This window comes from Saimiri boliviensis, chromosome 15, assembly GCF_048565385.1.
Source record: "Saimiri boliviensis isolate mSaiBol1 chromosome 15, mSaiBol1.pri, whole genome shotgun sequence".
Lineage (NCBI taxonomy): Eukaryota > Metazoa > Chordata > Mammalia > Primates > Cebidae > Saimiri > Saimiri boliviensis.
The window spans coordinates 50,731,279-50,744,765 of NC_133463.1; the positions used below are offsets into that span (position 1 = coordinate 50,731,279).

General features: G+C 40.0%; 1 protein-coding gene across 2 annotated transcripts in view; it reads left to right on the forward strand.

Moving 5' to 3' along the window:
• Window positions 1–12,730, forward strand: part of ELOC (elongin C) — a 37,588-nt gene extending 24,858 nt beyond the window's left edge. For both annotated transcript variants that reach the window (XM_010351431.3, XM_074386981.1), the window contains 2 exons: window positions 3,046–3,189; window positions 12,513–12,730. In XM_010351431.3, coding sequence (XP_010349733.1) covers window positions 3,090–3,189; window positions 12,513–12,703 — 291 coding nt within the window. In that variant the 5' untranslated portion in view covers window positions 3,046–3,089 and the 3' untranslated portion in view covers window positions 12,704–12,730. The remainder of the gene's footprint in view (window positions 1–3,045; window positions 3,190–12,512) is intronic.
• Window positions 12,731–13,487: the final 757 nt, after the last annotated feature.

A 13,487-nucleotide genomic window follows, 5' to 3' on the forward strand; every position in this document is an offset into this window, starting at 1 on the left:
ACAAAATTGCCTAATGATGCATTTCTTGGACGGTATCCCCATTGTTAAGAAATGTATAACTGTATATTCCTTTTTTTTTTTTTTTTTTTTTTTTGAGACGGAGTTTCACTCTTGTTACCCAGGCTGGAGTGCAATGGCACGGTCTCGGCTCACCGCAACCTCCGCCTCCTGGGTTCAGGCAATTCTCTTGCCTCAGCCTCCTGAGTAGCTGGGATTACAGGCACGCACCACCATGCCCAGCTAATTTTTTGTATTTTTAGTAGAGACGGGGTTTCACCATGTTGGCCAGGATGGTCTTGATCTCTTGACCTCGTGATCCACCCGCCTCGGCCTCCCAAAGTGCTGGGATTACAGGCTTGAGCCACCGCGCCCGGCTAACTGTATATTCCTGACAGGCAGATCAGTAATAATATCGTGCTAACTCCAATTTGTGATTTCTAGTCAGTAGTTTTACCTTAAGAAATTTGAAACTCTTCCAACAAAATGATTTCTGTTGTTAAAAATATTAGAAGTATAAATTGAAGTAACTATTTTTATTTTTCTTCTTAGAGGTTGGCAGAAACTGCTAAAAATCTGTATACTTGAGTAGTCTATAAGTTAGAAGCTACTTACGTCTTTATGGGTCCCCCAGCTATTTATGAAAAATTAGACAAAAAAAGATACTAACATAGCTTTCACCAGATTGTTAACATTTTGCCACATTTGCTTTCACACACACGTGTGTGTGTGTGTGTGTATGTTTTCATAGTGTAGATTGGCAAAACTCTTATTTCAGTCCTCTTGGAGTCCTGACTGGGTCTCAGAATTAAGTAGGCATACATATTTATTACAAGTTTTACATGGAATGAGAGCCCCTTTTAAAATAACAGTGACCAAAGCCAGGCATGGTGGTGCACGCCTGTGGTCCCAGCTACAGCTACTTTGAAGGCTGAGACCTAAGGGTCCCGTGAACCCAGGGGTTCCAGGTTACTGTGAGCCGTGATTGTGCTACTGTACTCCAACCTGGGTGACAGAGCAAGGCCCTATCTCCTAAAAAAAATAAACTGCAAGTAAGTAAGTAGGCCGGGTGCAGCGATTCATACCTATAATTCTAGCACTTTGGGAGCCAAGGCAGGCGGATCACTTGATTTCACTTGATTTCAGGAGTTCAAGACCAGTTTGACCAACATGGTGAAACCCTGTCCCTGCTAAATACAAAAATCATTTGGGCATGGTGGTGGGCACCTGTAATACCAGCTACTCAGGAGGCTGAGGCAGGAGAATCTCTTGAACCCAGAAGGTAGAAGTTGCAGTGAGCCAAGATTGTATCACTGTACTCCACAACAAGAGTGAGACTCTGTCTCAAAAAATATGAATAAATGAATGAATGAATGAATAAATAAATAAATGGGCGGGTGGATGGATGGACGGATGGACTGACAAAGTTTTTAAAATGATTGTACTGCATTAACTTGTCTCTTTAGTCTCTTAAAGACTATTCCTCAATTCAAATTTGTCTGGTTGTTTTTTTGTGGTTTGACTCAAACAATTTTTGGCAGTGGTAGCACATGAGTGATTTTGATACTTAATTTTAGAGATTTCTGAATTAATTAATAAATGGAGATTTGTGGCTGAACAGTACTTCAGCTTCATCCTTCTCCTTCTTTTTAGGGCTTCCTAAGTTTTTAGGATAAACCTTAAGATATTTTATTTCATATGTTGATCATTATAAAAATTAAAATTATGTTATAATACAAAATTGTAAAAATTAAGGAGATCTTTAACTTGCATATGTAACTTTTACTCTGTATTTGGCTAGTGTGACTGAAGTCAGTCCAGCAGCGATGGTAGTAGCAGAGTAACATCTGTGCACTCTGTCTCCACGTCAGCTTTGAGGTTTTTTAAAGAGCAAAATTTTGTGCATATTAATTATTTTTAATTATGCATCCGTTTAAATTGAGTATTGTTTAAATACATATTTTGGTCATTATTTTTAACTGTCAAGAGTAAAATGCTGAGTAAAAGAAGTTGTAACTTTTAGAATTTAGGGCTTGTCAAAGGAAGCTGAGCTCACATGGTATGTAAACACTGATTCATAAATGTGCTATGCATTTTTATTTCTAAAAATCTATTTCAGGTGATATAATTAAAGTTATACTATTTAAATGTTTTGTCTTAGTCTTCAAATTTGAATGGACTGCTTTGGTTACAAAAAACTGTTAATACCTCCTTGAAAAATACTAGTAAATTTTCACCTGAAGTAGCATTCTTAAATCTACAGTTTATTCTGACATTGGAAGATGTTTAGAGAATCATAAAACAAGGAGTTAAAAAACTGTCAAAGTCTTGGTGACTACGACCTTCCAGATATGTTTCTGGTCTGAGTTCATTTTATTTTATTTTGTTTTTTGATATAGGGTCTTGCTCTGTCGCCCAGGCTAGAGTGCAGTGGTGTCATCTCAGCTCATTGGCAACCTCTGTCTCCCAGGTTCAAGGGATTGTCCTGCCTCACTCAACCTCCCAAGTAGCTGGGAGTAAAGGCGTGCACCACCACGCCCAGCTAATTGTTGCTTTTTTTTTTTTTGAGACGGAGTTTCACTCTTGTTACCCAGGCTGGAGTGCAATGGCGCGATCTTGGCTCACCACAACCTCTGCCTCCTGGATTCAGGCAAATCTCCTGCCTCAGCCTCCTGAGTAGCTGGGATTACAGGCACGCACCACCATGCCCAGCTAATTTTTTTGTGTGTGTTTTTTAGTAGAGGCAGGGTTTCACCATGTGGACCAGGATGGTCTTGATCTCTTGACCTCGTGATCCACCTGTCTCGGCCTCCCAAAGTGCTGGGATTACAGGCTTGAGCCACCGTGCCTGGCCAATTTTTGCATTTTTAGTAGAGACGGGGTTTCACCATGTTGACTAGGCTGCTCTTGAACTCACCTCAGACTATCGCTGCCTCGGACTCCCGAAGTGCTGAGATTGCAGGCAGGAGCCACCACACCTGCCCAAACCTATTTATTTTTAATACATTGTGTTATTCAAAAATTGTTTCACTACTTGCTTTACTTTAGATGGAGAGGAGAAAACCTATGGTGGCTGTGAAGGCCCTGATGCCATGTATGTCAAATTGATATCATCTGATGGCCATGAATTTATTGTAAAAAGAGAACATGCATTAACATCAGGCACAATAAAAGCCATGTTGAGTGGCCCAGGTAAGTACAGTTCTTTTTCTTCATATATTCACTTTTAATGTTTGGTGGATATTTTAAAGTTGAATTAAATGATTCAGCATTTAAAGAAAGAGAATAACTCTTCTAACATTGTATGATTTTGTTTCTGTTTTTGTGTTTGAGACAGAGTCTTACTCTGTTGCCCAGAGTGGAGTGCAATTGTGCAATCTCAGCTCACTGCAGCCTCCACTTCCAGTGGGTTCAGGTGATTCTCCTGCCTCAGACTCTCAAGTAGCTGGGATTACAGGCACGTGCTACCACTCCTGGCTAACTTTTGTGTTTTTAGTAGAGATGGGGTTTCACTATGTTGGCCAGGCTGGTCTTTTTTTTTTGAAAAGTAGTTTCACTCTTGTTGCTCAGGCTGGAGTACAATGGCGCGATCTCAGCTTACTGCAGCCTCCACCTCCAGGGTTCAAGCGATTCTCTTGCTTCAGCCTCTTGAGTAGCTGGGATTACAGGCCTGCATCACCACACCCAGCTAATTTTTTGTAGTTTTAGTAGAGACAGGGTTTCTCCATGTTGGTCTGGCTGGTCTTGGACTCCTGACCTCAAGTGATCCATAGCCTGGCTGGTCTTGAACTCCTGACCTTAGTTGATCTGCCCGCCTTGGTCTCCCAAAGTGCAGGGCTTACAGGCAGGCACCACACCCGGCCTTTGGCATGATTATATTGCATTGGGAAAAAATTGTTTTCTGCCATTTTCTGTTTTCCGTCATGTATCCTATAAGTTTCAACAAGACCGAATTGATTATTTTGTAGTAGGAAAGTGTTTCCCTATATTAGTTTCCATAGTCAGCCTTTTAACCAGACTGGTGATTTGTGCTCCTAGCTAGATAAAAAGTTTATCAATAAAAGTTGCCACCTTCCAAATCTATTCTTAACATTTTTCCTTGAAATAAAATTCACATAATCTAAAAGCAGCTGTTTTAAAGTGTACAGTTTAGTGGCATTTGCTATATTCACAATATTTTGCAACCATCGCCTCTGTCTAGGTCCAAAACATTATTACTCCAAAAGTAAACCCCACACTCATCAGCTATCACTGTCCCTTCCCATTCTCTACCCTCAGTGTCTGACTGCCACCAGTTGGCTTTCTAATTTGCCTGTTCTGGACATTTTATATAAATTGAATCATGCAGTATATGACCTTTTGGTATCTGGCTTTTGTTATTTGTCATGTTTTCAAGTTTCATTCATGTGGTGTATGTACAGTACTTCATTCTTTTTTATGACTGAATAATATTCCATTCATCCAGGTGTGAATATTTTACAGTTTATTCATCAGTTGACAAATATTTCAGTTGTTGACACATTTTGGCTGCCATGAGTACTTCTGTGAACATCTGTGTACAAATATTGTTTGAATACCAGCTTTCAGTTCTTTTGGGTGTCTTCTTAGAAGTACAGTTGCTTGATCATATGACAATTCTGTTTAACTTTTGGAGGAGCCACAAAATTGTTTTCACAGTGGCTGAATTGTTTTACGTTTCTGCCAACAGTGTCCTATTCCAATTTGTATATGTCTTGACCAATATTTGTTAGTGTCTTTTTTTATTACTGCTATCTTAATGGGTGTGAAGTGGTTATCTAGTGGGTTTTCGGTTGGTTGGTTGTTGGTGGTTGTGTTTTGAGATAGTTTCACTCTGTTGCCCAGCCTGGAGTATAGTGGTACAATCTCCACTTACCGCAGCCTCCACCTCCCAGGTTTAAATAATTGTCGTGCCTTAGATTGCTTCGTAGCTGGAATTGTAGGTGCATACCACCATGCCCAGCTAATTTTTTTTGTACTTTTGGTAGAGACAGTTGTCGCTGTGTTGGCCAGGCTGGTCTTGAATTCCTGGCCTCAAGCGATCAGCTCCCCTGGGCCTCAAAAAGTACTGGGATTATAGACTTGAGCCCCCACACACCCAGCCTATCTGATGGTTTTTTTTGTTTTGTTTTGTTTTGTTTTGTTTTTGAGACGGAATCTCGCTCTGTCGCCCAGGCTAGAATGCAGTGGCATGATTTTGGCTTACTGCACCCTCTCCCAGGTTCAAGCAGTTCTCCTGTCTCAGCCTCCTGAGTAGCTGGGATTACAGGCACTTGCCACCACACCTGGCTTATTTTTGTATTTTCAGTAGAGACAGGATTTTGCCATATTGACCAGGCTGGTGTCAAACTCCTAGCCTCAAGTGATCCACCCACCTCAGCCTCCCAAAGTTGAAGCACATTTTTAATTTTGAAGTGTGACTTATTTTTCCTTTGGTTTTTGTGTCTTATATAAGAATCTGTTGTCAAATGTAACCCTGTGTTTTCTTACAGGAGTTTTATGGGTTTGGCTCTGAAATTTAGGTATTTGGTCTTAAGTTAATTTTTGTTTATGCTGTGAGGTAAGAGATCAGCTTCATTCTTTTGCATGTGGCTATCCCACTACCATTTGTTGAAGAAACCATTTCTCCATGGCACCCTTGTTGATAATCAGTTGACTGTAGATGCGTGTGTTTATGGGCTTTCATTTCCATTCCATTTATCTGTATGTCTGTCCTTATGTCAGTACCACACTGTTTTGATTACTGTAGCTTTGTAGTAAATTTCAAAATCAGAAAGAATGAAGCCTCCAGTTTTGTTTTTCTGTTTCAAGATTGTTTTGGCTATTTGGGATCCTGTGCAATTCTTTTCTTTCTGGGTTTTTTTTTTTTTTTTTTTGACACGGAGTTTCACTCTTGTTACCCAGGCTGGAATGCAATGGTGTGATCTCGGCTCACTGCAACTTCCACCTCCTGGGCTCAGGCAGTTCTCCTGTCTCAGCCTCCTGAGTAGCTGGGATTACAGGCACACGCCACCATGCCCAGCTAAATTTTTTTGTATTTTTAGTAGAGACAGGGTTTCACCATATTGACCAGGATGGTCTCGATCTCTTGACCTCGTGATCCACCCGCCTCAGCCTCCCAAAGTGCTGGGATTACAGGCGTGAGCCACCGTGCCCGGCTCTTTCTGGTTTTGGTGGTGGTTGTTGTGTTGTTGTTGTTGTTGGGTTTTTTTGTTTGTTTTTGAGACAGGGTCTTGCTCTGTTGCCCGGGCGGGAATGAAGTGGCACAAGCCCTCCTAGGCTCAAGTAATCCTCCCACCTCAACTTCCTGAATAGCTGGAACCATGGGCATGCACTTTTTTTTTTTTTTTTTTGTAGTGACATTTCCCAGATTGGCCTTGAACTCCTGGCTCGAGCAGTCCTCCTGACTTGGCCTCCTGAAGTGCTGGGATTACAGGTGTGAGCCTGGCCTAATTCTTTTTCTATGTTTTTACTATGGAGATTTAAAAACCTACTCAGAAGTAAAGAGAACTGTGTCATACACCTCCATGTATCCATCATCCAGCTTCAATAGTTATTAACATTTTGCCAGTCTTTTGCTCTGTCTCCCATGCTGGAGTGTCATGGCACAGTCTTGGCTCATTGCAGCCTCCGCCTCCCAGGTTCAAGCAACTCTCTTCCCTCAGCCTCTTGAGTACCTAGTATTACAGGCATGCCGCCACGACACCCAGCTAATTTTAGTATTTTTAGTAGAGACGGGGTTTCACCATGTTGGCTAGGCTGCTCTTGAACTCCTAACCTCAAGCAGTCCACCTGCCTCGGCCTCCCAAAGTGCTGGGATTACAGGCGTGAGCCACTGCGCCCAGCCAATTTTGCCAATCTTAAGTCATTTCATTATCCTTACTTTTTTGGAGTATTTCAAGCACATGCCTGATGTTGTGTCATTTCAATTGCAAAATCTGCAGTAGTTCCCCTGTACTTTTTCTTTTTTTTTTTTTTAAAGCCATTAACTTTACAGAGAAGCAAGGTCATTTGTGTGCTATCCATATTTCAGATTGAATTATATTTGAGTTTTATTCTGTAAACTCATAGTTAAAATTCCAGAGACTTGATTAGACCCTGGTTCATTTTTCTAGGCAAAGGATCCTTTGTAGGTAACACTCTTGTATTCCTATTGTATCACGTCTTTGAGCAGTGTCAAGCTTGATCAGTTGGTTCCAGGGTTGTAAGGCTGATTCATTCATGAAAAATTCCCTACTCTGATTTAGCACTCATTGTGATTGTTGTTCAGATTTACTTTGAGATTACAAAACAGTGATTTTCCAATTCTGTAAATTTTTTTTGCATTTATTAGCTAGAATTTTCCTATAAGATACTATTTGGTTACATTGAAATATATTCTGTATGGGAAAGACAATAAAGACTTGATTTTTTTTTTCCTTTTAAATATTTTTCAGAGTAATGGATTGGTTCTTCAGCATCATCCAGTAGTAAAGAGTGTTTTGTTTTTGTTTTGAGTGTTTGCATGTCATCATGAACTCATGACTTTATACTTAGTGTTTTTCTGTCTGTTGCAGTCACTCTTACTGATACTCAGCCACTTGCTTCATTTTTATGTCAGAAAGAGCCACATTGTGTTAGCTCCTGTGTCCTTTTGACATGACTTCGTTAGTCTTGAAGAGCTGTTCTACTTTCTGTAATAATATACTTCAGGCATGCCATGTACATTGTTCCCCAATCCTGAAAACAGCTGTTTCTCAAAAAATCCCTGTTGTGTTTTAGTAGAAAATGGTAATTAGGGGCCCCAATCTGGGTGCTAAAGATACTTAATGCTCTTTGGTTGAATTGCACCCCCCAACACACACACACTCACCCACCCCATGGCTGTGATAATCTGATGAATTGCTTTTGAGCTTTTCCACGGGACAATGCAAGAAGTACTTTAGGGGGAGAAAAATCACAAATACCAACAGAATTCTAATTGAAAATTAATTTCATTTTATAACAACGGGCTAGAAACAAAGAGCTTTTGCTTTTTATAAATTTGATCTTCTTTAATTTAAACACAAGATTTTTATCTTGGAAGGATCAGGAAAACATTCAGCTCCAAACTACTGTTTGCATGAAAGCAATGAAGTACTGATAACATGCTACAGCACATACGCATCTCCACAGCATACTAAGTAAAAGAACCCAGACGCAAAATGTGACATATTTGTATGATTCCATTTGTGTGAAATATCCAGAATAGGTAAATCAATAGAGACAGAAAGCAGATTGGTGTTTGCCAGAGGCTAGGGAGTGAGGAAGACAAGGAATAACTGTTTAATGGATTACTGGGTTTTAATTTGGAATGATGAAAATGTTTGGGAACTATATGGAAGGGATAGTTGAACAACATTGTAAATATGCTAAACGCCACTCAATTGTACACTTTAAAGTGGTTAATTTTGGCCGAACGCGGTGGCTCACGCCTGTAATCCCAGCACTTTGGGAGGCCAAGGTGGGTGGATCACAAGGTCAAGAGATCGAGACCAGCCTGGACAACACGATAAAACCCCGTCTCTACTAAAAATAGAAAAAACTTAGGCATAGTGGCATGCGCCTGTGGCCCTAGCACTCTGGGGGGCTGAGGCGGAAGAATCGTTTGAACCCAGGAGGTGGAGGTTGCAGTGAACCGAGATTGTGCCACTGCACTCCAGCCTGATGACAGAGCAAGACTCCGTCTCAAAAAAAAAAAAGGTTAATTTTGTGTTATATGAATCTCACCTTTTAAAATCACTAATATTAAAGCCAGTATCAAAGGCTTTCATAAGTGCCTATTGGCAATATTTCAGACATGTATTCAAGAAAAAGGGAGTTCTGGTTATTGGCAAACCAAACATTTACCTCATTGTTGTGAATTATTTGCTGAGTTCTTCTGTACTCCTTTCTCTCTCCTCCACTATACCCCCAAACAACAGATACATAAAAAGCATTTCACATCTACATATACTTTGAGAGTATAGTATTTTAAAACTCTACAGATATACTTTGAGAGTATAGTATTTTAAAACTTTTATGTAGTATTTTAAAACTTTAAAATATAACTTGATAAAGCTTCATCAAAATATAACTTTTTAAAATAAAACTTTATAAAATGTATTTAACATCTACAAATATACTTTGAGAATACAGTATTTTAAAACATTTATATAGTATTTTAAAATAAAATACTTAAAACTTTTAAAAATACTATATAAACATTTTAAAATACTGTATTCTCAAAAGTATATTTGTAGATGTTAAATGCATTTTATAAAATACTATATAAAAGTTTTAAAATACTATATTCTCAAAGAATATTTGTAGATGTTAAATGCATTTTATTTTCAGTACACAGTGCTAGTACTAGACTGCTAAATGATACAGCCTTTATGTAGCTGCAGAAATTTTGAGGAATGACTGAAAAACTGTTAATGAAATGCTGTTAAACAAAGGAAGATGTTGGCCAGGCACATTGGCTCATGCCTGTAATCCCAGCACTTTGGGAGGCCGAGGCAGGTGGATCATTTGAGGTCGGGAGTTTGAGATCACCTGGCCAACATCGAGAAACTCTGTCTCTGTTAAAAATACCAAAAAAATTAGCCAGGCATAGTGGCGTATACCTGTAATCCCGACTACTCAGGATGCTGAGGTAGGAGAATTGCTTGAACCCGGGAGGTTTGAGTGAGCCGAGATTGTGCCATTGCACTTCAGCCTGGGCCACAAGAAGAAAAAAATGTGTTATGCAATCTCATTAACATGATCATATTTAAAAAAAAAAAAAAAAAAACTGAAGGAGGAGGCCAGGCACGGTGGCCCACACCTGTAATCCGAGCACTTTGGGAGGCCGAGGCAAGCAGATCACCTTAGGTTGAGAGTTTGAGACCAGCCTGACCAACATGGAGAAACCCAGTCACTACTAAAAATACAAAATTAGCCGGGTGTGGTGGCACATGCCTGAAATCCCAGCTACTGGGGAGGCTGAGACAGGAGAATCGCTTGAACCCAGGAGGCAGAGATTGCAGGAAGCCAAGATCACGCCATTGCACTCCAGCCTGGGCAACAAGAGCAAAACTCCATCTCAAAAAAAAAAAAAAAACACTAAAGGGGGAAACAATGCAATTCCTTTCTTGAAATGTTTCTTTTGCTTATTTGTTTGAGACAGGGGTCTCCCTCTGTTGCCCAGGCTGGAGTACAGTGGTGCCATTATGGCTCACTGCAGCCTCAAACTCCTGGGTCAAGCATCCTCCCACCTGAGGCTCCTCAGTAGCTAAGACTACAAGTGGGTCTCCCAGAGTGCTGTGATTACAATTGTGAGCCACCATGCTCAGATCATTTATTTTTAGTATTTTTCTTATTATTTTAGTTAAATAGTTGAAGTAGATTTTTGTTTGTTTCGTTTTTGAGATGGAGTCTCGCTTTATCACCCAGGCTGGAGTGCAGTGGCATGATCTCAGCTTGTTGCAACTTCCACCTCCTGGATTCCAAGTGATTTTATATATTCACGCATTCTCAGAATAGCCAAATCAGAAAACCTGTTACTTGCCTTGACTTTATTATTATTTATTATTATTATTTTTTTTTTTTTTTGAGACGGAGTTTCGCTCTTGTTACCCAGGCTGGAGTGCAATGGCGCGATCTCGGCTCACCGCAACCTCCGCCTCCTGGGTTCAGGCAATTCTCCTGCCTCAGCCTCCTGAGTAGCTGGGATTACAGGCACATGCCACCATGCCCAGCTGATTTTTTGTATTTTTAGTAGAGATGGGGTTTCACCATGTCGACCAGGATGGTCTCGAACTCTCAACCTCGTGATCCACCCGCCTCGGCCTCCCAAAGTGCTGGGATTACAGGCTTGAGTCACCGCGCCCGGCCATATTATTTATTATTATTGTTATTTTGAGACGGAGTCTTGCTCTGTTGCCCAGGCTAGAGTGCAGTGGCACAATCTCGGCTCACTGCAACTTCCACTTCCCGGATTCAAGTGATTCTCCTGCCTCAGCTTTTCGTGTAGCTAGGATTACTGGCACCCACCACTGCACCCATCTAAATTTTTATATTTTTAGTAGAGACTGGGTTTTACCTTGTTGGCCAGGCTGGTGTCTTGAAATCCTGACCTTGTGATTCACCCGCCTTGGCTTCTAGTGCTGGAATTACAGGTATGAGCCACCATGCCCGGACCCTGACTTGATTTTTACATGACAATTCAGTACAACACGGGGATCCTGATAATCCGTAAAGACTTGATTCCCTGGACTGACCTTTTTCAAAAATGATTTCACTTTTTTATCCTGCTTACCCTTCAGTAATCATGCCACCAAGATTCTTGGGAAAAGCTACTTAAGTTTTCAACCCACAAAGAGAGAATTAGAATTTTAAAATTCAGTCTTGAAGAATTTCAAGTACTTTTTTTTTTTTTTTTGAAATGGAGTTTAATTCTTGTTGCCCAGGCTGGAGTACAGTGGTGCATTCTCAACTCGCTGCAACCTCCACATCCCAGATTCAAGCGATTCTCCTGCCTTAGCTTCCCAAGTAGCTGGGATTACTAGCACTTGGCACCACACCCAGCTAATTTTCTGTTTTTAGTAGAGATGGCATTTCACCATGTTGGTCAGGCTGGTCTCAAACTTCTGACCTCAAATGATCTGCCCACTTTGGCCTCCCAAAGTGCTGGGATTACAGGCATGAGCCACTGCACCTGGCCCTCAAGTACTATCTTAATAAAAGTTTTTTTAAATGTTTTTGGCCAGGTACAGTGGCCGAAGCCTGTAACCTTAGCACTTTGGAAGGCTGAGGCAGGCTCCTAAAGTTTAGGACTCACTTGAGTCCAGGAGTTCAAGACCAGCAAAACCCTGTCTCAACAAAAAAATACAGAAGCCTGGTGTGGTGGCACACACCTGTTGTCCTAGCTACTCGAGGAGGCTGAGATGGGAGGATCACTCGAACCCAGGAGGCAGAGGTTGCACACCATGCCCCTGCACTCTAGCCTGAGCAACAGAGTGAGACATGTCTCAAAATTAAGAAACAAAAAACTTTTTTTATGTTGTTAATACTAAAAAAATCAGAATTCTGTAATTCGTTTGGTGCTGATTGAGGTTATTTTAATGATGATTAGTTTGCTAGGGCTGCCAAAACCACAACTGGATGGCTTAAACAACAGAACTTTATTTTGTCACAATTCTGGAGTGTAGATGTTGAAAATTAAGGTGTTGGCACAATTGGTCTCTTCTGAGGCTGTCTTCTTGTCTTGTACATGACTATCTTCTCCCTGTCTTCACACGATTTTCCCTCTGCCCATCTCTGTCCTAAACTCTTCTTATAAGAACACCAATCATAACGGATTGTTACCTAATGAACTCTTTTTAACTTAATTACCTCTTTAAAGATCTTATCTCTAAATACAGTCACATTCTGTGGTACTAGGGATTGAGACTTCAACACATGACTTTGGGGGACCCAGTTCAGTCAGTAACATACATAATTCTTTTGTTTTACAGGTCAATTTGCTGAGAACGAAACCAATGAGGTCAATTTTAGAGAGATACCTTCACATGTGCTATCAAAAGTATGCATGTATTTTACGTACAAGGTTCGCTACACTAACAGCTCCACTGAGATTCCTGAATTCCCAATTGCACCTGAAATTGCACTAGAACTGCTGATGGCTGCGAACTTCCTAGATTGTTAAATAAAATAAATTATAATAAACTGTTAACTCTTTTCAGTATTTAATACCTGTAGTTCAGTTAGTAATTTTTTCTTATATAGCATGTTGCCTGTATGCAGTTGAACTGTATAAAGTTCAGTGCAAAGCAGATTATCTTCTGTTTTTTGCATAGCAATCAAAGTTGAAATTCGTTTGCTACATCAACAAATTAAGGACATTTTCACAAACAGAAATAAACAAATATGCCAATTCGTAGGTGGTTTTGCCTTATCCTTTGAATGTGACTTAAAATCAGCAGTGATGATATAATAAATACTGAAATTTAGTCATAAATGAACACGTTCTACAGGGAAATAATGGGGCTAAATACTTTTGTGTTTTTGGTGTTTTTTTTAAGAAATCTATTCTGATCTTACAGCCGTCATTAGCATTACTAGAGTTATGCAAATAATTGCATTATAAACATGTTTATAACTTAGACAAAACATTGATTTTTATAACTCTCCAAGTATGAGTTGAAATTTCTTACGTCTTTTGATAAACTGCAATATTCTTCACGTGTACCTTGTCATTTTGTTTATTGTTACAGTTTAAGAACTTTATTTAAAAACAATTTTGGAAGGTTACTAGGTACAGCTTTTGGAGAAGTAACTGAACTATAGCCCATGGTCAGCAAGTAAACTACATAACTTAGAGTTCTTGTGCATTATACATTTTGGATAATTCAAAGTACTGTATTTGCGTTGACTGTAAAGCTTCCTTTGCAGTTTTTATTCTTCCTTCATAATCCCTTGTGATTATACTT